Below are 27,749 nucleotides of genomic sequence, written 5' to 3' on the forward strand. Positions count from 1 at the left end.
TCACTGTTAAAGAAGTCACTGTACAGCTTAGTACAGTATACAAGCAAGGCAGTTGCTCTGTATTGTCTGCTCATTATTATTCTCTTAGGCCATGTTACAGCATTCCTGATTTTCATACGGTGGACAAGATTACATGCAACTGACTTGGAGGTCCATTAACCTGGTTAAGCTTATGCAGCCTAAAGTAGGAGCAATCAAAACTTTTTGCTCCTTATTTTCCTCCTTAATCTCTCGAGTTGTCTTGCAGTTTGATTTAATGTGCCATCAAGTCAGCAACGACTCTTAGCAACCACCTAGGTATTTTTCTCCAAGATAAGCAAAGTTTAAATCCTGGTGACATACAGATTAAAATTTCATTATTTGTTGTTAGTTGCAAAGTCGTGTCTGACCCATAACGACCCCATGAACAGGCCTTCCTGCCCTCTACCATCCCCCGCAGTCCATTTAAGATCACGCCTACTGCTTCAGTGACTCCATCCAGCCACCTCATTCTCTGCCATCCCATTCTTCTTTTGCCCAGTGTTTTATTTATTTCTTGCCAAACTCTAACACCAATGAAATCTTCTTGGGGAGGGGGGGAGAGATGTCACACAGACAAAAAAATGTGAGTTTTAGAGGGCTAAGGTACTACAAAGTTTGCGAACCATACCTGTACTGTACAATCTTAGTTTTTTTTTTTTTAAGAGAAGACATGGGGAACCAGTTGTGAAATGTCCTGGGAATCAAATCTATTTCTAAGGCAGTTTTCTGGACTCTGCTGGAAATTTTGGAAGCCAAATTCCAACCCACTCAGCTGCCATCAAATTGGGAGAGCTTAATTCAGTACTGTCTGCTAGGAAAAAGGTTAGAATTAGAAAGCTCTGTGTGTGATCTTTCCTTGGCTTGCCTGCTAACTAAGAGCAGTGTGTTATTAATAATGGTGATGGAATTCCTTTCTCTCACTACGCCATCATTTTGCTTAATCATGGCTTACTTGACTAAATCCGAATTGGGTTCCTAACAATAACAAAAGCAATAGCACTTAAACCAGTGGTGGGTTTCAAAATTTTTTACTACCGGTTCTGTGGGTGTGACTTGGTGGGCGTGGCAGGGGAAGGATACTGTAAAATCTCCATTCCCTCTCCAATCCAGGGGAAGATTACTGTAAAATCTCCATTCCCTCTCCAATCCAGGGGAAGATTACTGTAAAATCTCCATTCCCTCCCAATCAGCTGGGACTTGGGAGTCAGAGAATAGATGGGGGAAGGGGCAGTCAGAATTTTTACTACAGGTTCTCTGAGGTACTCAAAAGTTCTGCTACCGGTTCTCCAGAACTGGTCAGAACCTGCTGAAACCCACCTCTGATTTAGACTTACATGCTGCTTCAGTGCTTTACAGCCCTAAGCAGTTTACAGTCGGCATATTGCCCTCAACAGTCTGGGTCAGATTCATACACTGCACTAAGCCACACACTGATTATCTGTGGACATTCTCAGTCATCCAGGTCATAGTTGTCTCAAAGGTTCTTTTTCTTTCAAAAGATTGGACTGTTTTTTCTCCCCCTGAGGAGGAAGAAGAAAACGTTTCGCTTCTCACCCAAGAAGCTTCATCGGTTGCACAGAGTATACGCAGAGCTAACTTAATCCTATTTCAGCTTCGGGTGGCGCGAAAGGCTATCGCAGTCTTGTTAACGGGGCCGCCGCGTGTCAAACGTGAGAAGCATCGCGCCTCTCAAGAGAATCTTTTGTCATGTGCAGAGGGCGGGCAGACTTTCCTCTTTGGCCTCAAGGGGAGATGAGTTCGCAGCTGCCGGCGATAGCCTGCACCTTCCTGCCCGCTTTCCTCCCTTCCACGTGATCTGCAGTCAAATAAGGCTGAGACTTTCGTTTCTTGCTGCTGGGAAAACGGGGCTTTTTATTTATTTATTTATTTATTATTGAGAAGCTTCTCCGGGTATTTTGCAGTCGGAAAGATCCTTGTAAGTCAACCCCGCTGGAAAGCGGGCCGAGTGGAGTGGGGGGAGAAAACGCCTGACCAGCGAGGGCGTGCGAATATATTGCGGTTCCCCCTTGCAAACAGAATATGCTGGCAGAGTTCGAAAGCGAAAGTAAACTTTCTCCGTGGAGGACAGCGGTGAGCGATTTTATTTTATTTTTTTTTACTACAGAAAGTGAACGGTCCGATCAAAAGCCTACATTGGAGATCTAAGACCTTACGATGCGCTTTAATTCGGTCCGGTTGGCACTGACGTAACTGAACTAGCCTAAATTAATTAGACAATGCAATTTAACAGGGGCGTAAAGAGTAAATGCACGCTTCGTGCTTGTGTTAACTCTCATTAAACACCCCTCTGCTAATTTCCCTGTGTTTGAACTTTGCCCCAACATTCGATACAATTTCGTTGATTTCGAAAACTTAAGCAGTGGCGGCCCGGTTAGTATTACCGTAGGGCAGAGGTCTTCAAAACTTGGCAGCTTTAAGACTTGTGGACTTCAACTCCCAAAAAAGCAAAGCTGGCTGGAGAATTCTGGGAGTTGAAGTCCACAAGTCTTAAAGCAGCCAAATTTGGGAACCCCTGCCCTAGGGCTTCATCTGACTTTTTTTTTTCCATTTAACTTTTTTATTAGTTTATCAAATATAAAGAAAAAGAAAAGCATGAAAAAGTAAGAGAGGGAGGAGAAAAAGAAGGGATACAGTGTAACGGGAGAAAAAAGAAAAGGCACCCACTTTAGCACAGTAGAAGGTAACATTACAGCCACAACTTTATCTGACATTTCTGATTTTTTTTTTTTTTTTTTTTACCGGAGCTTGGAAGTCGGGAAAAAAGCCTGGAAAGAAGGATTTTGGCAGAGATTTCCATACCGGGTCAAAAGTTGGGAGTCCAGAGCTTCACCCGAGGAAACTTTTATATGATGAGTTTGCAAGCAGAGATATCCGTTGATTTAAACTGTGGGTCTTTTTCTCTGCCCGTTTAACTGTTTAAACAAGGGGTCTCCAACTTTGACAACTTTTAAGACTTGTGGACTTCAACTCCCAGAATTCTGGGATTTGAAGTCCACAAGTCTTAAAGTTGCCAAGGTTGGAGACCCCTGGTTTAAACTACCCACCACAAATGTTGCTGTCTCCCTCATAGTCAATCCTTATTCTGTCAATTATTCCAATCCTTCCCCTTCTTTCCCAAGTAATTAGCCACAGATCCTACCAAATGCTACCTATCACAGAGCAGCCTACCAAATCCTACCAGAGTTGGCATCAGAGGGAAAAGATTATAGGTAAAACTAGGAATACTTATGGCTGCTTTGTTCACAGACAGTACAGTAGTAAAAGTGTTTGTGCCGTGGCTAGGCACAAGGGAGGAAAATCCACATGGATTTTAGGGGCAGCATATACAACAACAACAACAACAACAACAACAACAACAATAATGATACAAAAATCCACTGACAATCCAAACTGCCAACTTTGCAACAACAAAGTCGAAACTGTTTCACATTTAATACGTGAATGCAGCAAAATCGCACAAACTGATTACAAAACTAGACAATCCACTGGTCATTATGTAAAAAATATGACTTACCTGTATCCAAAAAGTCATGGGAACATAAAGTGGAAAAAGTTATAGAAAGTGAGAAGGTGAAGATCTTGTGGGACTTACGAATACAGACAGATCGTCACTTGGAACACAACACGCCAGATATCACAGTTGTCAAAAACCAAAATGTACAATTTATTGACATCACGGTCCCAGGAGATGCCAGAGTCGATGTTTAATAGGTGGGTAAAATTAGCACCATTAGCACCAGTCAATGGTATTTGTGACACATTTTTAAATGTCCAGTTGACTGAGTTTCATGTTTAATGAATAAAAGAAATAATAATAATAATAAAAATACTCAGGATTGGATCTACGGTGCTGCTTAGTAGCCAGTATTTTCCAGAGATTTCTAGATGTGACAGGATGACAACTTCCTATTGTCAGGCTGGCTAGAAATAGTGGTAGTGTAGCTGCCACACATCTAGTCCATCAGATTAGAGAGAGTTGGTTTACAAGCTTTGTATGTTGTGTGCACCTAGCCAACGGTGACATATTCAACAAATGATAAACAAGCTTTGTGTAATAGCGATCTTTGCCTTTTCTAATAATAATAACTTTATTGTCATTGTACGTGTATACGCAGTATACCCATACAACAAAATTCACTTAACACCCAAAGACCATGTCCAACACACGTAATAATCCCCTAACATACTCCCACCCACCACAATTCCCCACCCCTAAACTACCCAAACATCCACACAACAGACCAAACATCCACACAACAGACAGTAATACTGTCTAACAGCTCACTGATGGTGGCCCTTTAGTTCATTGTTGAGTGCAATTATAGCTCTGGGATAAAACCTATTCAGAAAACGTGTGGTCCGAGTTTTAATTGTTCTGTATGTTCTGCCAGAAGGCAACATTCCAAAAAGATTGTAAGCAGGATGGGAAGAGTTTCTGAGAATGTTACGCAACTTTTTCAAACAGTGAGATTTGAAGATGTCGTCCAGGGCTGGTAGCTGGAGTCTGATGATATTCTCGACAGTTTTAATGATTCTCTGTAGAGCTTTCTTGTCCGCTACAGAGCTGCTCCCATACCATGCAAGAATGCCGTATGTCAGGACACTCTCAATGGTGCTGTAGGAAGTTAGCACCCACCCCTTTCCTGGAAGAGTGAAATATTTTAGGAAATATGAAAAAGGCAGAATATTATATTTCCCTGGGAGAAGCATATTTTACAGACAAAGCAGCTCCCACCTTCCTGCCCCCCACCCTTTGTCAATGGGCCATTAAGGCCTGGGCCAGTCTATTCTACATAACAAAGATCTGCCTCCTTCAGGCAGAGCCATAGTAGGAATTGTCAAAGATGGGATTAGCCCTCTACACAATAGCAGCAGAAACTCACCACATGTGACCTGGGAAGCACATGTGACCATCAGCCAGCAAGGCCCCCACCCCCTGGGAGTCTGACAACCAATCAGGATACTCTTTCGGGGCCCCAAGAAATGCAGAGCCAGAGAGAGCATAAAAACCCGAGGATTTACTGTATCTGCCCTTTTCTGTTCAGGAACTCAAGCCATGTGATCCTGTCCACCATTAAACCATCTTTCCAAGCAGTCTCCATGTTTCCAGTGTCTGTTTTCCCCACTTGGAGCAGAACCTAGAGGGATGTTTCTTCCAACAATTGGCGAGCCAGTGGGACTCCAAGCTAACCTAACCAATGGACCAGGCCCAGGTAAGCCTCCCTTGCTAGCAGCAGACCCATTGAGTCTGTGGGTATGTTTTCATGGACCTTGGCCATTTGGAACTAGGTTTTAAAGGGGTTTTGAGTTTGAGCTCAAAGGCTGCTTGGAAAGAAGGTGAGTACCTCTAAATTTTAATTTTAAAGTATGGAAAAGCATGGGAAATTTGTGTATGCCTGCATGTGTGTGAGTGAAGGCCCTTCTCCCAAGTACAGCTGGATCTTGCTTCCTCTGTGCATTTCCTAGCCGCAGAAAGACTAACAGTCTGGAGAGCATGGGGGTTTTGCCAGAGCACAGGACCTTCTGTTAGGGAAGGAGGAAGTGTGTGTGTGGGATTCCACCTGGAAAACAGTCTGATTTCACCTCTTTGAGTGACCTCTAGCCGCGCCTCTGCCTACTGCTAGCTCCACCGAGCCATGACCGGTAGGATAGAGAAAGCAAGGGGGGGTTGCCAAACGTGGAACTTTGTGTTTAAAAGGAATGGAAGCCGAGCGAAAGCCAAGCGTGTGAAAAAGGGGGGTTAATAAATTGTGAAAGGGAAACCCGGTTTTGTCCAGCCCAGACACGGGGCGAGCGTGTGTGTGTGAGAGGAGGTGCCAGTACCACCTGCTGGGGTCAGCAGGTCCTCCCGGATCCCCTTTTTGGATCCGAAAAACTACGGCGATTCCCTAAGAGGAAGGGGCCCATACTTCGTAAGGGAATCGAAGTCCTTCCCAGAGCTTTTTCTCTGAAAACTGATGGCGTGCCACCCGGCTAAGTCGAAGTGATCCTTCTGGAGAAAAGGAAAGGGTCATGGGTAGCGATAGTTCGCGGGTGGCGGGGACCCCTGTGGAAGAAGTGCTCGCGGCCTGGGACGCCAGGCGGGTGCCCATATTGAGGGGCATGGATAAAAGGAAATTAGGAAAATTGTGTCAAAAATGGGCTTTGCTAAGAGATAACACCGGGAAGACAAATTTGGCTAAATAAAGGTACTTAAAAGAAAAGGGAAATATATAAATAGGAAGGTTGGGGATTTTGTTTGTTTTGTTTGTTTGTTTTGTTTGTTTGTTTGTCTCTCTGTCTTCTGTGCAACCACGTGGTATGTTTAAGATTTGTGCCTTCCCTAATTTAACTGAGATTTATGTGGGAATGATCAGTGTGTGTGAAATCTCAGAGTTCTGTTTTCTTCTCTTCATCTTCTTTGTTTTATGTGTGTGTGTCTAAGTCTTTGTGCGCCCTCGAGGTAATTGTAACTGTAAAATGTATCTGATCTCTAGAGACAAGAATTTTAAATTGTTAGAAAAGAAAAAAAAAGGTTGAAACAATGAAAAATGGGAGAGAGAGAGGAGAGAAAAAAAAAAGGAAAGAAGGAAAGAGCCTTTGCCCTGTATTTGTCTGGCCAACAAAGACAGAGTAGGGAGACATTCTATTTCTGGGTTTTTTTTTCTCCTTCCCTCTCTGTATCTTAAAGTAACAACTCAAGTTTATGAGGAAACGTTTTAAGTTCATTTACAAGAAAAAATCAGTCTTGCATTTACTGTATGTGTTTAAATGGGTTTACCTGTTCATCTCTTTCCTGAAGCATGTGAATCCAGTTTTTTCTTATCTGTTGTGTCTCCATTTTGTTGAAACTGCATTATCTGTTTAGTAACTGCAATACAGTTGTGTTGTTTCTTTTCAAACTCTGCTTGCAAGCTATCTACACCCCCCCCATCTCTAATCCTGTTACATTGCCTTTCCTGTGAAGATTACCCACAAAAAAGGGGGAGGGGACCCTGTTCTCATGTCTTTCAGGCTTGCACAAAGGACTCTGCAACCTGTGGAAGCAGAGCACATGGATCCAGATGCTGCCTCCAGAGGAGACCTTCCATCTGTTTGAACCAGGAATTGGGTTTGAATCCAGTCTCCACTGAAAGTCAGCACAGCAACCAGAGTGGAGCAGACCTTCCCAAGCCTGACCGACCAGCCCTACCACCAAGCATGCTACCCAGCAGACATTAAAGAAAAGACCCTGAGATGTATAAGTAAAGACCAAAAGACTCTTTTCAATCCTCAGAAGCCAGCTGGAAAGACTATGGGGGAGGGTGGAAATTCATTGTAAGGTTTTCTTTCTTATCTCATTTATATTGTAATCAGTTTATTGTAAGAATTGTATTTGAGAGTGGTTGCCACAGCAAGTTATGTACACTCTAGATTTCTGTCTGGTGGAGAGGAGAAATATGTCCAAAATGTTTGTATTGTCTGTATTGTAAAAGTAGCTGCATACACATGCACACACAGAGAGACACACTATTCAGAATTAGATTGCAACTATTTCCTTCACTTATCTCCACACGAAGCTTCTCCTAGGTTGATTTTTGCTCTGTGGCACTAAAAGCCCAAGGAGTCATACCTCCCTGCTAATTCCATGGGGAAGGAAGCAATACCCCTCAGGCAATTCCTTCACTTGAAGAGATAGCAGAAAAGTGATCTCCAAAACCCAAACCCTGACTGCGACTCACAAATGATGCTGCCCAGTTGCCCAGTAAAGGAAGATATATTGCACTGGTGGTCTCATGAGTAGAAATCCCAGGGCTCATTATGTGTAACACCAAAAAAAAAAAAAGAAAAGAAAAAAAAAAAAAGAATGGATATTGTACACTGGCTAACCTCAATTTGGACTTACAAATCCTGGATGCGCTAAACTAAGAGCTAGGACAGGTTCAGTAACCAACCCTTGGAAATGGGAGCCTGTAATTTAAAGGAAAATTATGGCTGTGAAAAATTTTGGGACATGTGTTTGCTTGAAACCTGACTGGAAGCTCACAGAAAGTGATATCTGATATCTGAAATTAATTGGCATAGAATTTGAAATCTGAAATTAATTGGCATGGAAAATTGGACACTGTAAAATTCTTACCAGAAATTTTTTTCCTGGCTGCTAGACCTTCATGGTTGAAAGCTTTTGGAAGCCACTGAAGGAATTCTTTTCTGTTGCCTCTATCAATGCCTCCCCTTTGCATTAGAAAATTAAAAGCACCCATTAAGCCTCCCTGATGTGATCAATTTTAATCTTTTGCCAAGAACTTGTTTCAAAACTCACGTTTTGAAAAAAAAAAGAGTAGGGATTGTAGGAAGTTAGCACCCACCCCTTTCCTGGAAGAGTGAAATATTTTAGGAAATATGAAAAAGGCAGAATATTATATTTCCCTGGGAGAAGCATATTTTACAGACAAAGCAGCTCCCACCTTCCTGCCCCCCACCCTTTGTCAATGGGCCATTAAGGCCTGGGCCAGTCTATTCTACATAACAAAGATCTGCCTCCTTCAGGCAGAGCCATAGTAGGAATTGTCAAAGATGGGATTAGCCCTCTACACAATAGCAGCAGAAACTCACCACATGTGACCTGGGAAGCACATGTGACCATCAGCCAGCAAGGCCCCCACCCCCTGGGAGTCTGACAACCAATCAGGATACTCTTTCGGGGCCCCAAGAAATGCAGAGCCAGAGAGAGCATAAAAACCCGAGGATTTACTGTATCTGCCCTTTTCTGTTCAGGAACTCAAGCCATGTGATCCTGTCCACCATTAAACCATCTTTCCAAGCAGTCTCCATGTTTCCAGTGTCTGTTTTCCCCACTTGGAGCAGAACCTAGAGGGATGTTTCTTCCAACAGTGCTATGATAGTAGGACAGAAGTAGATGCTGAGATAGATTTATCTTCCTGAGCATTCTCAGGAAGATTGTTTCCTTGTTTTTCATAAAGTATTTGATATGAGGAAGAATGAAAATGTGTGTATTGCTAAAGAGTTACATGTGACTCTTACATCTGACTGGACCCTCAGGAGATGAGGCCAGAGAGGAGGGTTTTTTGCCATGGTACTCTCTCTTTTGGAAAATCATCCCCCCCTCCCCCCCGTGCACCTATCTCTATAGCCTTCTGGAAATCTCTAAAATGTTTTTTTCCAGCAATTTTAGGGATCCCATGGGAAATGGAGCCTGCAAGATATTTATACATGTAGTCCTCGATTTATGACAATAACTGAGCCAAAATTTTTCTGTTGCTAAGCAAGACAATTGTTAAGTAAGTTTTGCCCCAGTTTATGACTTTTCTTGCCACAGTTGTTAAGTGAATCACTGCAGTTAAGCGAGTGACACAGTTGTTAAGTGAATCTTGCTTCCCCGTTGACTTTGCTTGTCAGAAGGTCTCATGATCACGTGAGACTGGGACAACGGCAACCATCATAAATAAAAATCAGTTGCTAAGTATCTGAATTTTGATCATGTGACCATGGGGATGCTGCCAGTCTCAAGTGTGAAAAACAGTTGTCATTTTTTTTAGTGCTGTTGTAACTTCAAAAAGTCACTAAAATGAATGGCTGTAATCTGTATTGTGTTTAGAATGTTGGTCCATTCTGCTGTCTTAATTCTTTTTATGTTTAATTGTTTTTAGGTAGTTGTTGATACTTGTTTTAACTGTATTGTTGTATGCCACCCAGAGACACATTTATGACATGGGCAGCTATATAAATTTGCTTAATAATATGATACATAGTACAGCACAGATAAAAAGAGCAAAATATTGAAACAGATGTTTAATAGGTGGGTAAAATGAGGACCCAGGTTGTTTGGGTAAACTGCTCAGAGCAGTGGTTCTCAACCTGTGGGTCGTGACCTCTTTGAGGATAGAATGACCCTTTCACAGGGGTCGCCTAAGACCATCGGAAAACACATATTTTCAATGGTTTTAGGAATAATTTTATGGTTGGGGGTCACCACAACATGAGGAACTGTATTAAAGGGTCGCGGCATTAGGAAGGTTGAGACCCACTGGCTCAGAGACTGCTGTAAAGCACCATGGAGGGGTATATAAGGCTAAGTGCTTTTAACTGTTTTGTTTAACAGTCCAAAATTGGCTGAGTTCACACAGTGTGTTTAAATTGTAGATTTAAATTGTAGTTAGCCACCCCAGTGGCTAACTAAGTTCACCTAGAAAAGTCAATAAACTGAATATACAAATTTGAGTTGTAACAAGATATGTGAGCTACCCAGTCAATGGCTTTCCTAAACTCTAATCATGTTATGACCACCGGTTGCTTTAGATATGGGATATGTGTATGTGGTGTGAATAAAATTATGGTCTTAAAAAAACTGACCTTTACGTTTACTGCTTTATAGTTCAGTTTGTTGAGTGATTGAAGAATGATGAACAATATGAATATTCAGATTGTGGAGATATCATTTTTGCTGCTGGATTTACATTGGCTGGGATTTTATCATTCTTGTTTTCAATTTGTTTATTTTCATTTAATTTGAAAATTTATTTGGATATGTTATTATCTCTCTTGGAGACTTAGTGCAGGAAGCCTGGAATATAAGTTTAGTAATTAGGTGCAGAAAAGGTATTACAAACAGACTGTATTCTTGCCAGACATTTCTATGTGCTTGCTTTTTAAAAAAATGCTGCCTTTCAATGTATTCAATAAAATAACCTTGCTCATGAAAGAATGAGTATAAGGAATCTACACAGACAGAGCTTTTATCCTGTTACCGAAATAGTCCTGTTTTACTTCTAGTTCTCATATGCTGTACATTTATTTTAAAACACTCATTTGCTTAGGTGTAATGTTCTAATAAAATATTGGTTGATGAAACTATTTTGAATGTGGTTGGCTAAAACTTTGGAAATTATTCCAATAATTCACAATTTATTTCAATTTCATATCTGAGAGGGGAAAAAAATGAAACTCTTGGAAATGTGAAAAACAGCTTTGGGGGCAAAATGGAAAGAAAACTTTCATTTTTTGTTTTACAGACTATGGCGGAAGATCAACTTTCAAAAAGTGAGCCTGAACTACTGAAAGAACTAGAAAAATGGAAGGTAGTTTTTACAAACTCTTTTGAAGTTTTGCCAATGATAGTTAAGCTATCTATACATACTATACCAACTAGAGAGGCTGTGCTTGTTTGTGTGTGTGTTCAAAACTCTGCTTAGTCCTATTTGATTGGCAATCCTAAAAATGCATTAATGGATTCTTAATTTGCCCAGGAAAAGCTTAAAAACCTTGAAAAGCAAAAAACTGAAATCCTTCTTTCAAAACTTGCCCTTGATGAGGAAAGAAAAATGAAGCAAAAGGTGCTGGCAGATCTACGAGTTCATAATGCTGAGCAAGCAACTGAAAGAATGAGGATACAGAAGAACCAGGAGGTAAAGAATGGCTATATCCACATTCCATCATTTTAAGAATAGAACTCAACATTGATGCTGGGAAGTGTGAATGTTTACAGAGTGATATTGAGTCAAACTTAATTCAAGATTGGCTGGAATGTGTTAGGCCCCTAATTGGTAGCTTGTACAGGTAGTCCTTGACTTACAACCACAACTGAGTGCAAAATTTATGTTGGTTACTAAGGGAGACAGTTGTTAAGTGAGTTTTGCTCCCTTATGATATTTCTTGCTATGGTTCTTAAGTGAATCACTGCAGTTGTTAAATTAGTAATATGGTTAAGTGAATCTGGCTTCCCCATTGACTTTGCTTGTCAAAAGGTCGCAAAAGGTGACCCCATGTTCTCCGGGACATTGCAACTGTCATAAATATGAGTCAGTTGCCAAATGCCTAAATTTTGATCATGTGACCATGAGGATGCTGCAATGATCATAAATGTGAAAATAATCATAAGTCCCTTTTCTCAGTGCCATTGTAACTACAAACAGTTGTAAGTCAAGGACTACCTGTAGATGTTTTCGCTGCTGCCATCTTTTTGCTCCTCTGTCTTTATTGTTATATTATTCTTTTTTATTTTGAACTTTATGAACTGCTTAGAATCTCTGGGAGTTGGGTGGTGTATAAATTTAACAAAACATCTTGCAAACTTTGTTTCTTATGCCTGGTCACTGTATCTCACTGCGGAAACTAATATTTTTAGTCCTTGTAGAAAATTTGTGTCTTGCAGTTCGTAACAAAGTAGAAGCCATCAGTTCAGGCATTATAACCCTGTTCATATTTTGCAGGTTCATTTTCTTAAAAGTTGAGCCCAAAAGAACAAGTTTGAATATTAATTGATAGCACAGTTTGGAATCTTCAGACTCCGAAACAGACAGTGCAGGTAGTTCTTGATTTATGACCACAGTTGAGCCTAGAATTTATGTTGCAAAGTGAGGAATTTGTTAAGTGAGCTTTTTCCCATTTTACGACTTTTCTTGCCACATTTGTTAAATGAATCACTGCAGTTGTTAAATTCGTAACATGGTTGTCAAGTGAATCTGGCTCCTCCATTGACTTTGCTTGTCAGAAGGTGGCAAAAGATGATTACGTGACCCCGGGACACTGCAACCATCATAAATATGAACCACTTGTCAAGCATCCAAATTTAAATCACGTGACCATGGGGATGCTGCAAAGGTCATAAGTGTGAAAAATGGTCAAAAGTCACTTTTTTCAGTGCTGTTGTAACTTTGAATGGTCACTAAATGAACTGTTGTAAGTTGAAAATTTCAATTTGAGTGAGAGACTTGAGTTTCATAAACAAAATGCAAATGCTTTTGTTCAGACCTTCAGTTTGTCAATCTAATATATGGATGTGAAGAAATATGCTAAGAATGTCATATACAATCTTGATTAACTGACAATATGCTGAATGGGCAAAAAACAGTAAGATCAACATATACATGTTTCAGGGGGTTCAGGAAAACATCTAGCTAAGATTCTGTGCATTTTGGAGAACCCCCAAATCCCACTCCTGGCTGGCCGCGCCCACCCCACCCCGTCCCTCCCAGGAGTCCCCACGCGGCCCTTTTTAGATGCAGGTAAGTGCAGGGCGCGTGTGGAGCTTGGGGAGGGTTAAAAACAGGCCTGTTTTTGGCCTCCATAGGGCATCTGGAGCCTTGGGAAGTTGTTTTTGCCCTCCTGAGGCTTGAGGAAAGCCTCCGGAGCCCAGGGAGGGCAAAAACGCCCCCCCCACCATCGTGCAGGAGGCTTACTAGGCCATACCCACCATGGCCATGCCCACCCAGCAACCAGACAGAGAACTCCTTGCTAAAATGTTTGAAGCCCACCCCTGACATGTTTCTATGGATATAGGTTCAACTGACCAGCACATCCACGTGAGTGTTCATTGAGTGGTACTCTTCCCTGTACAAAAATAGCAAAGTAAGAGGGCTGCTTAAAGCACTTACTCTCACTTGGAGTACAGATATGGCTTAATCACATAGTATTCTATTGATAATTCAGATTCAGTAAAATACTGAAGGTGGTTACAAGTTTACTTATTAAAACTTCTGGCAAGGATATTTTGTCACAAATGAAGGCGAATATACTTGTCCCAGGATAATGTTGCAGGATCCAATCTGGGTCAATCACTGGGACCAGAGGTTTTGTATTCTGAGCTTTCGGACTCGTGCTGGAGCCCATCTTCAGGGAACTTCTCTCTAGTAATTTTGTGTTCTCCAGCAAAAAAAAAAAAAAATACAATTTTTTTTCCCAAAACATCCATAAACCGATTCTTAGGCATGTAAGTCTTTTTTTTTTTTTTTCATATTCCACAGGAGCGACATTCCTTAATAAATGAGCAAAATAATAAGCTGATAAAGGAAATTGAAGTCCTTAAGATGAATCTGGCAGCAGAGAAAGTGAAAAGTAGCGAATTTACACGGAGTTTTTCGGTAAACTCTTGCATTAATGAATTGGCGTGCATGTGGGGATGCAACAGGGTTGATTTGGTGTTCGAACATACTGTACTTACTTCATAAACTTACTTCATCCTTCATAAAAGGATTCTTCATCCTTTATTTAAGAAACAATGCCTTTGCCCTCCCTTCCAGGGAAATTGTGGTTTACAAAAAATTAGAATCTTTATATGTTTTATTCCATTAGACCAGGGGTGTCAAACTCAAAACTCAGGGCCTGGATCCAGCCCGCAGGGTGCTTAGATCTGGCCCATGTGGCTGCCCTGGAAACAGCAAAGGACCGGCTTGCTGTGCCTCTGCCAGCAAAAATGGAGCTTGCGAGAGCCGCATGCAGCCCTCCTGAGCTCCATTTTTGCTGGCAGAGGGTTGCAGGAGTCGATCCCAGCCAAAAATGGAGCTCATGAGGACCACATGCAGCCCCCCCAACCTCTGTTTTTGCTGGCAGAGGGTTGCAGGAGGCCATCCCATCTGAAAATGGAGCCTGATTTCACTGGCAGAGCACTTGGGCCGCCATAGGCACACCCCAACATAAGTGATTTCATGCTCACCCCCCACCTCCCGAGGTCAAACACAACCCTGATGCAGCCCTCAATGAAATCGAGTTTGACACCTGCATTAGACAATTTTTGTGCTATAAATCCATGACCTAATAATAAACTCTATAGAAATTGCACTGAATTCTAGAGTTTTTTTCCCCAAGTAAATAGATATAGACTTGCTACTTCATTACAGAAATTGTGTTCAGTTTCTTACTAATATATTGTACTAATGCAACTATTTAGCCTCAGTTGAATCCCAGATTTAAAGTTTTAAAATGTTTGGATCAGTGTTGAAATTCAGCCGGTTCTATCCGGATCTCGCAATCTGGTAGCTCCTGCTTCAGGAGGCTCTGCCCACCCGCCTCATCACATCCTGTTTCCTCTGCACATGGGCAGAAGGCACGTGCTCACATTTGCGAACCGGTAGTGAAGATAAGTGAATACCACCCCTGGTTTGGATACTTAAGAGACAACATGTAGTTCCTAGTTCCTGTTTTGAAATTATTCAGCAAATTGGCAAGTAACTATCTGATTTCCTGCTGATTTTTGATAGAAGATTGTTAATCTTCCCCAAATCCCTCAAAACGGACAATGCATTGAAGATTCTGTCCATTATACCTTTGAACAAACAGGAAATAGTGGAAAAAGGATCTGAAGAAAGTTTCTTAATGGCCTTATGTGTCACTGAAACTAGTAGATAAAGAATATGTTTACTTAATATTCTTTTGTCTTAAAAGTTGTCCTCTCCTGTATTATTACTAAAATTTCAGCTTCAGCAGAGCCTACTTAAAAAAAAAATGAAGTTTATGCACCTGGAGGATGCCAAGGATGAAGATGACTGCACAAACATGTCCTGCTGTTTTCACCTAGCTACAAAAATCCCACTCACGGTGAACCGAGGAGAAGCTCTCATTCAGTTTGAAGAAGAATCTGGTATATTCATATTCAAATGATATATTTCCTCCTTTTTTTAAATAAAGGAGGTTGTGTTAAGTTAGCGCTTCATTTTCTGACAAGAAAATTTTAGGATCAGTTCAAGTACCTGCCATTTATGAATCTGTTTTAATAGGTTTTGATGTTTGAAATTCTAATGTTATCATCCCCACTGTAAAAATGATAAAGTAATTTATAATTTGATGCCCTTTAAGGGCCCTAGTCTCTTACCAGCCTTCCTGTAGGTGGGCTAGCTATGATATTAAGTGATTGAGTTCACACATCAGATAAGCTAGGGTTTATCAGATAAGCTAGGGGAATTGTCTATGAATGATTGGGTTTGCATATCATGCCAAGCTTTGAACCAGGAGAAAACACTTTTTTTCTGTCAAAGAGCCCTTCCATTTTTTAAATTAATTAATTCAAATTTATTTGCCACCCATCTCACTGTCACATGATCCTTACAATTGGATATGACTAATGTATCAAAATTAGAGGAAAACAAGCAAGAAATATAATACATTTAATGTTTGAAAATATATATTCATATGGCAAGATCCTAATTTTTTTAAAAAAAATGCATTTAATTTTTTTGTTTATAAAATTATGTTAAGTCTACTTAACGCTTACCATTTTTGCCAAAATCAGATAATTATCCTATCAGAGTTCCAAGTAACACCCCCTCCCATGAAAGAAAACTCCGAGGCTTGAGTTTCCTCAAAAGTTCTATTTTATTAGAGAGGTCATATTGGCACATCTGGGAAAACCTGAATCTGAAAGCTTCCAGGTTTTTCCCACCCAAAAGAAAGTTCAAGTCCCTGCTCCACACCAACATGTCCATCACAAGCACCGTCCCAACTGGAGATGCCTCCCAGTTCTAGCCGTCCAGGTGCAGGGCAAGATGTCCTTGACTTTCTGAAAAAGGAATGTTATTATGACTATATATCACCCTAGCTCCATACAACCTCCCCTCCCAGTTTCCCACAGTAGTAAATGTGGCAGGCCTGAAGATCCAATGAAAAAAAAAGGCTTCCAGGCCTGACAGATCCAATTAGAGGGTCAGTAAAAAGGGAATTTAAAGGTGGCTGTTGATCACTTTACCATAACTTATATGTTGGGTTGGATTCATAACACTAAACCAAATTAGATCCCATTATTGCATAGCACGATGTGTGAACCTAGCCAGTGCTGTGGTGAGAGATGTCAGCGCCAATAAAAATAACCTTATGCCAACTGCTGAATTATGAATATTCTGAGTTGTTACTGGATCTATCAGTTGTTACTGGATCTATTTAGTCTGCTGAGCCTGGTGGCTCAGCAGACTAAAGAGCATTGTGATTAACACCAGCTGTCTGCAATTACTGTAAATTCAAATCTCATCAGGCTCAAGGTTGACTCAGCCTTCCATCCTTTCTAAGGTAGGTAAATTGAGGACCCAGTTTGTGGGGGCAATAAGCTGACTTTGTATAAATATACAAAAGTATGAAGGCTATTGCTTAATGCATTGCCGCCCTGAGTCTCCGGAGAAGGGCGGCATATAAATCAAATTAAAAAAAAAAAAAGTATTCAGTGCAAGAATGGAAAAACACAAGCTTTTCAAGAATACTTCCTTCAGGGATCTGTTACCCTGTTTTCCTTGGCAAGAAACTTTGACCATTACAGTGTCCTAATTGTAGGGGAGATATTATGTTTGAGTTGGGAAACCATGCAAAACTAGCAGCAATAATTGTCAACAAAATCCCATGTCAAAAATGTCATTGTTGAAACCTTGGCTTTCCTCACAATTGTTGATTAATGTGACTATATGTCTCATGTGAAGCTGAACTATTTAGTCAATGTTCAGTATGGAAACCTGTTAATCTGTTGTTCTTTAGTTGCTCAGCATCTGATTAGAAAACATAACCATATCATCAACCTGGAAAATAAGGAGATTGCTTTGAAAGCCTGCCCTGCTGTTTTGGCGACAGGAACAACATTTAAGGTAATGACATAATCATGAAAGATGTTAAAATATATCCAAATAATGTGAACTATTCTGTACTGGTAACTGGGCCTCCACATATAGACAGCTTAAATTCAATTGGCTTTGCTTAGCCCTGCATAGAAATAAGACTCTCATGGTTGGGATATAGTAAATGTAGGCTGAAGTGGCTTTTATCTTTTTCCTAATCACATAGAAAGAAGGCAAGCCTTTTCTTAGAATTTTCATTTTTTCCCTAGATATGTACCTTTCCAGATTTTACATCTAATTCAACCAAAAATACATACAGACATAATTGCATCCTTTTTCCTGAGTTAGTATAGTTATGATACTCTGTTCTGTTGGCCAAACACTGGATTGAGAATTTACTGGCAAAGATTGTCTGTAGGTCTAATTTAAAGACCATTTTATGAACACCCTCTAGTCTTCATTATAAAGAAGGAGTATTCATGCTTATTGATTAAATTTCATTGGGCTTATCAAGGGCTTATCTTCTTGGCAACAATATAGAAATGGATTCCCACTGTCTTCTTTCAGCATGTTTTTTGACTTCCCACTCTAAGCTACGGTTTTGATGGTATTAACCTGTGTGTTAATACCTGTATTAACATGTGTGGCTCTGCTTGTATTTTCAAAATCAGCTGTTATGGCGAACTTTGATTTTAACACATATTGTAGATAGAAATTCCTACATTATATTAATGTATGGTTTAATGATGGTTTGTTGAATAAATCACTGTATATTTAATGCTAACGTGTTACAGAGCCTGGAGGGGGGGAAATTATGCTAATTTCCCTTAACTATTGACTGTGCATACAAACCACATTGAATTGTAGTTGCATTATGCTTTGTTGGGTAACTACAATTTTAGTGCGTTGTACAAATCATCACACTGTCTCAATCCAACTGTTACATTTCTATCTTAAAATCTTGAGGAATAATTTAACTCTTGACTATTATAGTAATTTTTTTTAAATTAACGCTAACTGTATCTTTTGTATAGTTCAGCCTTTCCAAGTTCTCTTGTCCATAACTCCCAAATTTCATGCCAATATGAACAGATAACTCTGGGAGAGAGAAAAGCTTGAAAGGAAAGGCAGTAGCGATAACAAGAAAACATTCTTCCCCATCAGAAATTGTGCTCTGATCATAATATGTTTTGAATAGTTGCAACTATGAATTTTTTTGATGTGCATAATTTTGACACCAGCTTGTATTGTTTTTCCAGATCCAAGTTAAGCTCTCTCAAAGGGAGATTTATGTTTCTAACATCCCAAATATAAACATTCCTGAGGAATGGATGAGAGAGAAATTGGAGCTCCTTTTCTACAAAGCAAAACTGGGTGAAATTCAGAAGATATTATATAATCCATTCTTACAAGAGGCCAAAGTTATCTTTTGTCAACCTATAGGTAGTTTTTGGATTATTCTACCAGTTTATTTTTAGGATATGGTCTGTAATCAGCTTTGTTTGTAGATCATCGTTGCTTGCTTGACTTCAAGCACATAGTCTTAGAACGGAGGCCACATCCATCCATGTGGCTGTGCCTATCTGGCCCACGTGAGGTCAATCGGATATTAGAAGTCAAATATAAATAAGCATGCCAGAAAATATTTTATTCTCTACATTTGAGTGTTCATCCCTGAGCTATATACATTCTCTTCTATTGGTACTTTTCAATATATATATTATGTCATTTTCTTCACTAGAATGCAATGTAGCCTTCCACAACTGGATTTTTCCCAGCTGTTTTAGAAAACACACCACCACAGCTGTTGCCATCTGGCTAATGAATGTAGAAAAATATAATCAGTTTTTTCTGGAGGTACCAGGTTGGAGAAAGTGTAACTCTTGAAAGCTAGTGCTACACAAGATTTTTCTGTTAATGTTACATTTGAAATTGTTTACTTTGGATTAAATTCCACTGTACTTTTGTGAGTTACTTACAGGTAGACCTATCTAGAATTGCACTACAGTATTATTATGCTGGAAACAAAGGCTTGTGATTAATATTTTATTATATTTGCCTTACAGTCTGGTCCACTGGTGGCTTATATTGAAAGAAACACCTTTATGTCCCATAGTTAATGGAAAACTAGTTCTTCCTAAATAAGTATCTATATATTTAAAGTACACTGCTCAAAAAAATAAAGGGAACACAAGCAGAAGACATCCAAGATCTGAATGAATGAAATAGCCTTATTAAATACTTTGTTCATTACATACAGTAGTTTTGTGTTCCCTTTAGTTGTTTGAGCAGTGTATAAACTACTGTATGTAAAGAACAAAGTATTTAATAAGGCTATTTCATTCATTCAGATCTCGGATGTCTTCTGCTTGTGTTCCCTTTATTTTTTTGAGCAGTATATATGTGCAACTCTAATGTTTAGGTTAATTTATTTAAATTTTAACCAGCCCTTTTCAGTTGTGGACCTCTTTGTGTAACTCATTTTTATTTATTTTTTTATTCTAGCTCTTAATAAAATAATAAGGCATGGACAATACTGTATCAATGTGTTTGGAAAGACTCATTTTCTCACTGTTTCACCTCTCAAAAAATGCGATGTGGAAAATGTTCAGGTAAGTAACGGGGGAATAATCAAGCATGGCAGGTAATTCAGCAGGTGAATGAATCTGTTGTGTTAAGCTGTAGGTTACTGAATAAACCACAATAAAGCAGACATATATCACATTGTATTATTGATTTTAAACTTGATTTAGAGTTGCCCACAACTGCACATAGGCGTTGCCGCATAACTACACTGTGAAGGGGTTAATGGGTAAGTATAGGTTGCAGATGATTGCAGACAGGCTGATGCGCACATCTCTCAAATCCCAGAACAGACTTCCTGTTCTGTGCTTTGCTGCTTGAGAGCTCCTTAGCCAAAATGTTAACATTTGCAGAAATACAAATGCAACATACATGTAACTATTCTCATACGATAGATGGGTACATGCTCTGACATGCATTGATGGAGAAATCTAATCCATGCTTTCCAGACTAGTGGCTGGGTTGATATAGCATGATACGTTACAATTAAAATTTCAGTTGATATAAGTCATTGAGTTCAAAGGGACTTCCTTGGGAATATGGTTTATAGCCTTTGTAATAACACATTTCTCCGGAAATAAGACCCAACCAGAAAATAAGCCATAGCATGATTTTTCTGGATTGTAATATAAGCCCTACCCCAAAAGTAAGGCCCAATTAGGATCGTCAGCCAAACGGATGCATTTAGTACCGTATTTTCCCCAAAATAAGACCTAATGCCTCTTTTGGAGCAAAAATTAATATAAGACCCAGTCTTATTTTTGGGGAAACATGGTATTTAATATATTATTCCCCTACTTTCCAGATAATTTATCCATTGTATTTCTAGCCGCTGGAAAATATATTCTATGGGTAAACGATAGAATTGAGTTCTTCATATTAAATGTATGTAGAATGAAGTTAAATCTGCTTACACCATAGTATCAACCATATACTGTAAATGGACAGCAAAAATCTGGTATATCGCTTGATGGGCTTTAAATAATGTAAACTACTTTTAAGTAACGTAAAACCTCTTTGCTGCCACCTACTGATCATCTCACATTTTACACTACAGATATGGTTGGCCCAATACTATCAAACACTTACTGTGGTTTGATAATGGTTAGGTCTTGGTTTTCTTCCATTTAGTGAAGCTTAGCATGTGTTGCACATTGAATTAAAATAAATAATATCTGACTATACCATTGTACTTTCTGCCACACACTGTTCTTTAACCAGGCATTGTAAGTTACTACTTCCTAAACCAAAAAAGGCGATCATTTTGGGATTCTAGAAATGGGAGTTGTACCCAGGGTTTGACATAGATTACAAGATCAGGTTTTCAGATATGAGCAACGTAATCGTGTGAGGTTCAGACAGTATCATAAACTGTAACATGGTCAGTGGTATCTACCCAATGGGAAATAAGAATGAGACTTTTTAGCTTTGTTTATTGCTTTTGAACTGTGATGTTGGAGAAGACTCTTGAGAGTCTCTTTGATCTCCTTGCAAGGAGATCAAAGTCAGTCAATCCTAAAGGAAATCAACTCTGACTATTCTTGAAAGATGGATATGAAGCTGAAGCTCAAATGAGAAGAGAGGACTGCTTGGAAAAGGTCTTGATGTTGGGAAAAATTGAAGGCCAAAGGAGAAGAGGACAGTAGAAAATGAGATGGAATAGGACCATTGATGCAATGAACATGAATGACTTTGGGCAGTCTCTGGGAGACAGTAGAGGACAGGGGGGAGGGGCTGGCATGTCATGATCCACGGGGTCTCAAAACTGTTGGATACGACTTAGTGATTGAACAGCAAAAGCTTTGTTTATTGCAAACATAGCTTGAGTGTTTGTGGCTGCTTTATTTGGGTCAGAATAAAGTTGTAACAAGAAGAGATATGCCAATGATCCCATTAGACTCAAAAGGGAAAATGTGCTATGACCTGGATGGAGATTCCATGCCAATTTTGTTTCATTAGGATCACAGCAGGGGAGCAAATGGTTCATTTCCCAACCTTCCCCCTGCTGTGATACATTGGTATTTTAGAAAGGGCATGTGAGGTGCAGCTCCCATGCCCAGGTCTCACATTTTGTTGGTTCTTGAACAGTGTGCATTTATATTTTGTAATCAGTAGAAAAATGAAAGGGTGTAATTATCTCTTAAGTGATGGTGCTTTCAATATTAGCTTTCTCTAAGGAAGACTATGGAAGTAACATATGGTATGCTTCTTTTTTGTGCCAGATGTTTTCAGGGATTTCCAAGAAAGCTGTACTATTAACAGGAATCAGTGCAGAACAGAAAGATGAGGAGAATGTGGAAGACATGATTGAAATTCACTTCCAGAAACCCAGCAATGGAGGGGGTGAAGTGGATCGAGTGACCTATATTCACGAAGGAACGAAAATTGCTTATTTTGAGATAGATCAAGCGGATTTCATATGAGAGTCTTGAAGATGTAGACTGGCTCAGCTTCCAATTACACCAAGAGTTTACTAATTGAATACTAAACCTGCAGTTGTTTAGAAGTGAAGCTGCTTGTAACGTAGAAGCTTCAAACACCTTTGAAGACCTATTTAAAGCTATGTTCAATTAAAAGTTCCTTGTTTCAGTTGTTGTTTTTTTTAATGTTGAAATCAGGAGACTTAATTTGTGATCTAATCGCAACTCACATCAGTGTTTATAGCGCAAATAGTCAGTACCAACTGCATTTGGCACAATTGCATGATGGCAATTTCTGTGGCCTAGGAATAAAGGTGATTTTATGGTCTACAAGTTACAGATGTAGCCCGTGTCTTTTTCGTTATTAAAAACATAAATGAGGCTTTACCTTGAATCATCTATGTTCTAATCCCAGGGCTATACAACTCCCGGCCCATGGGCTGGATGTGTCATGCTCTGGCCACGCCCATACCTGGTTTAACGAAGGGGGAAAAAGTCCCGATACGTGACACCGCCGTGATGACGTGAGTTTGACACCCCTGTTCTAGCCCTACAAATATCCAACAATCACAAGTGAGATTACTGAGTGTTTTTACAAAGCACCTATTTGTATGTTTCCTGGGAAATCTCAATTCTATTTTTTAGATCTGTTCTACAAAACCAACTGAGCGCCTCAAAGCCCTGTCTCACGAAAGGGGTTCTTTCTCTTTGGGGTTGCACCTACCGTGTTTTCCCGAAAATAAGACCCTGTCTTATATTTTTTTGAACTCTGAAATAAGCACTTGGCCTTATTGCCATGTGCTCAAAAGCCCGATTGGGCTTATTATCAGGGGATGTGTTACTTTGGAGGAAACGGAGGAGGAAGATGTAGTCGCCAACGCCAGTCTCAGCCCTGGATCATTTTAGCTTTATTAGTATCATGCAACTCAAGCTTTGTTTATTGTGGTGGAAAAAAAACCACTGTAGAGGGTGCCTGTAAAGGAGGGGGGAAATAAATATAGATAAATATCTATATAAATATAATATAAATAAAATAATTAAATATATAGATAAATCATAAGGGATGTTTTGAATGCATGTATAATTGCATACAGTATAATGTGCCACAAACATCTGGATTTTTCCAATTTCCAACCTAGGTTTAAACTACAACCTTGTTTGCTTATAAGAATGAAAGTTTTGGTTTTGGCAGAGTGTACCTTTGTGTCAGTGTTGACTCCTGGAGATTGACGAACCAATCAATCAGAGCTCGAAGGGACCCTGGAGGTCTTCTAGTGGCTGTCCAGTCTCTTAAAACCTCCAGTGATGAAGCACCCACAATTTCTGAAGGAAGGTTAATTGTTCTCACTGTTAGGAAGTTTCTCCTTAATTCCAGGTTGGTTCTCTCCTTGATTAGTTTCCATCCATTGTTTCTTGTCCTGCCTTCTGGTGCTTTGGAAAATCTTTGTCACAGCCTGGACAGAACCCTGCAATTTTCTTTACAAGATTTGAACGGTAGCTATCTCCTTCCGAGAATTTGTCTTGAGGAACCCTTTTTTCTCTCTCCACTTTTCTTTTTTTTGTGTGTGTGTTTTATAGGTTTTTATCTTTGTATTTTTAAATTTTTAATAAAAATTATCATAAAAACACACACAAAAAATATGGGCGTTGCATTTTTTGGGGGATCAGGTTGGGAATTAACCATACAACCCCATGATGGTGAACCTATGGCAGCATGCCAGTGGTGGTACGCAGAGCCCTTTGTGGGCACATGCGCTGTCGTCAGCTGGTGTTCTGGGTTCTGTCGTGCACATGCACACCGGACAGTTGCTCTCTTCTGGGTTCCGGTGCATGGGTCAGTGCGCATGCACACGGCGGAACCCGGAAGAGAGCAGCTGGCCGGCGTGCATGCGCAGGATGGAACCCAGATAAACAACTGGCCGCCATGCGTATGTGCACCGGCCAGCTGCTTTCTTCCAGGTTCCAGTACTCCGGTGCACGCATGCTCCAATTTCAGCACTTTGTGGCAAAAAGGTTAACCATAACCTGACTGCATAGGTTAGAATAAGAAAGATGAGAAATATTTTCCCTACTTAAATTTCAATATATAATGTTATTGTTAAGTTAGTTATTTTGATTGCCTTTTTAAAGTTAAATATATGCAGATGACAGGTGTGTTCTATCACACTTTGCACAGATAATATTTAATGTTATTTTCTATGAAAAAATGGTAGAATGATATAATGAATCTATTTGTGGGTGCAAATTCTTATGGAAAAGAAACTAACACTCTTGTACAGTTTGTCTTGTATTTTTGTTTTTAAACTCTGCAAATAACTGCTGCTTCTAGCACTTAAGCCTTACTACTAAATTAGTGTTATAGGCTACAGAGGCTACAGATAAGTACTTTTTCATGACAGAGGCAATACCACATGAAAAGTTCAAAATATAAATTTGACCTACATTGATTTTTTTTTTTTAATTTAAGAGATCGCTGCTTTATTTTATATTAGTTCAAGAAAGCCCTAGCAAAACTCCTTTTACCCCTTTCCTTTTGGAGAAAAATAAATGCAATTTAATATTTGGTCCTCTGGTACTGTTGGAAAATAGAAAAATACTCCAAACATTATTTTGCACATACAGTTACTGCTACAGTATTTCCAAGGGATTGGAAAGAAAATCAAAAGAAAATAAAAAAATACATTACAGTAAAAATAAAATATAGCTCCTACCTGGATCAACAACAGCTAATATGCTACACTGGTAGCTAGCTAAAAGTGTCATCTACTCTAAATAGCATCAGCAAGACAGAATTTACCAACTCTATATCATCTAAATAAAAATAAATAAACCGAGATCAACAACAGCCACTAAGATGAAGACACTACTACAGTAAATAAAATGTTTGCCTTGAGCAGTAATACAGCAGTAGATACAGCTGTTTGTCATTAACATGACTGCTTTCTGCTTCCAAATACTCTAAAGAAAGGAAAATCTTGCAATTAAAAAAAACCCTTTGAAAACAATAAATCAGCACGCAATATTGTTAAATATAATTAAAAGTTAGGCAGAGGATGGATTATGCATGCCAACATACAAATGTCTACTGTACTTGTTAATCAAAAACTGAGGGAAAATTAAAGGCAAATGTAAGTCACTGCTTAATGGGAGGAAAAGCTTTTCTTGTTAGGCACACAGAAGTTATGCTCTGTTGGTCCTGCACACAACAGCAACGAGGAAAAACATCCATCCATTGTTAAATCCCTGGATTGTCGTGGATCTTGAAAATTGATCATTGGAAGCACAGGCGGCTTCTGAGGTACCAAAGGTTGTTCACATCTTGCTCACATGATCACGGGACCATATTGGGGTCATAATTTTGGGATCCAGTTGGAAGCCTACTATTGGGGTGCCCTCACTAATCTGAATGGACATCCAGTTGTAAATCAAGGACTAACCTATATATTGGTGAACCAAAAACACAATTTGGAAGAGAGAGAGTCAGTTTAACATAACTTTAAATACAATGTCCATTCGGTAATTGATTGCTTCAAGCACTTTTAACCATCAGAACCTGATAAGAATTAGCACAGAGTTTAAATTAAAAGTTTGCAAACTCTCTTTGAACTCGTTCCTTCACTCGGAGGAGAGAATATTAAAACATTTTGATTCTTGTCTTCTTTTAAAAAAATTGCTTTTCTACAGAAGGGCCCGTAGGCACTATAGTTCTGCTTTGCTTTCTAAAACAAAACTCCTGTGAATAGAGGTTAAGGACCTTGTCTAGATATGAGGCAAAATTAAGTTTGTTTGCAAAAGGTCAGTTTTTGCTTTCCGCGGGTGCCCTTGTCCTAATATATCAGTGATGCACTTTTTATACAATCACCACAATACAACTCTTGATGCTGAATGAGGGTATTTGATTCTCATGTAATTTCTCATTTTCCTCATTACTGGTACTTTTCCTCTTGCCAGTGTCTGAAGTGAAATTGGTGATGTTATAAGATTAAGATAGTGTGTCTTCCCATAAGCTCATTGGGGCATCCATATTATTGGTTCTTTAGAAAAGCAGCAGAAACTTGTTCTGTTAACCATGAATAATGTTCTTGAATTCCCATTTCTACTGAGAATGAACCAAAAAAGCAACACAAAAAAGAAGGGAACAAAATATTGAGTTCTGCATACTCAAGATAGTGTAAGGCAGGCAGGTGGGTATGAGGAAAAAAGAAGAAAATTCAAATACGAGAGTTGGAATTCAGAATCAATCTGAAAGTAAGGATTACACCTCTTTGTGGACTTTTTGTGTAAAACAGAAAAAAATGAACTTATGATTTGAATGAGCTTTGATGATTAGACAGGATAGATTCTAGAAAGAAAAGTTTGTTGTAACCATGCAGTAAGAGATAAATTTATAATTGTACTTACAACTGTTGTAAAGAAGATAAAAAACCGCTTCTTTGTATTTTTTTTCCTTTCTTTTCTATTTCCTTTCATTTTTCACTTTTTTGCATTTTTAGCTTTTTCTTTTCTTTTTTTTCTTTTTACTTAATATCCGTTTGTATTACATAGGTAGTCCTTGACTTGCGACCACAATTGAACCTAAAATTTCTGTTGCTAAGCAAGACAGTTGTTAAATGAATTTTGCCCCATTCTACAGCCTTTCTTGACACAATTGTTAAGTGAATCACTGCAGTTAAGTTAGTAACACGGTTGTTAAGTGAATCTGGCTTCCCCATTGACTTTGCTTGTCAGAAGTTCGCAAAAGGTGATCACATGACCCCAGGACAGTGCAACTGTCGTAAATAGGAACCAGTTGCCAAGCATCTGAATTTTGATCCATGGGGATCCTGCAGTCATTGTAAGTATGAAAAATGGTCACAAGTCACTTTTTTCATTGCCGTCTTAATGAAAATAATCAGTTGTAAGTCAAGGGCTATCTGTAGATTTTATGTTCCATTTTTTAAAAAAAAACTTTAATAAAATTATATATAAAAATGAAAATAGACATTGGATGCATTAGTTAGAATGAATGGCCAAAAAATAACGGCTGACACTTGCATCCCTTATATTTTGAAGATGTAAAGGTTGTAGAGACTCTAGTCAACCTCCTGGAAAAACTTATTTTTGTGTCAGCAGAAATAGAAAAACTTGATGTTCCAGTGAGGCCATAAAAATACCATAAATCTTTCCACTGGAAGCAATGAGAAGAAGTGTGTGGTTTTCTGAATAAGGGTTACACAAAAAGGCACTTCTGGGAAAAAACAATTATGTGCACAAAGGCTGGTGGAACAAGAGTGAATATCTGGTGTTCCAAAACCTTGTGAAATATATGTGAAACCAGGATTTGGCATCAATTAATATGTAGCAAATTCCCCTAAATTCATACAGTACAGCATTGTTTCAAATTTGGACGAATCTCCTTCCAATGTCTTTTTTTTTTTTT

At 39.2% G+C, this 27,749-nt stretch overlaps 1 protein-coding gene across 4 annotated transcripts; it reads left to right on the forward strand.

The window, feature by feature from the left end:
• Nucleotides 1-1,832: 1,832 nt before the first annotated feature.
• On the forward strand, nucleotides 1,833-22,499 carry NMI (N-myc and STAT interactor). 4 transcript variants are annotated; one of them, XM_070957005.1, is made up of 9 exons: nucleotides 1,833-2,112; nucleotides 11,034-11,099; nucleotides 11,268-11,426; nucleotides 13,764-13,880; nucleotides 15,214-15,376; nucleotides 17,251-17,357; nucleotides 18,587-18,770; nucleotides 19,833-19,939; nucleotides 22,133-22,499. In XM_070957005.1, exons 1-9 carry the CDS (start codon nucleotides 2,062-2,064, stop codon nucleotides 22,331-22,333), a joined length of 1,155 nt encoding a protein of 384 aa, XP_070813106.1. In that variant the 5' UTR covers nucleotides 1,833-2,061; the 3' UTR covers nucleotides 22,334-22,499. The 4 variants fall into 4 exon arrangements, with proteins under 4 accessions (XP_070813106.1, XP_070813109.1, XP_070813108.1 ...); XM_070957007.1 differs by lacking the exon at nucleotides 1,833-2,112 and adding an exon at nucleotides 3,682-3,753; XM_070957006.1 differs by lacking the exon at nucleotides 1,833-2,112 and adding an exon at nucleotides 4,687-5,255.
• The last annotated feature ends 5,250 nt before the right edge of the window (nucleotides 22,500-27,749 follow it).

The sequence above is a fragment of the Pituophis catenifer genome, unplaced genomic scaffold (assembly GCF_029215685.1).
Source record: "Pituophis catenifer annectens isolate HBS135680 unplaced genomic scaffold, rPitCat1.0.hap2 SCAF_1, whole genome shotgun sequence".
Lineage (NCBI taxonomy): Eukaryota > Metazoa > Chordata > Lepidosauria > Squamata > Colubridae > Pituophis > Pituophis catenifer.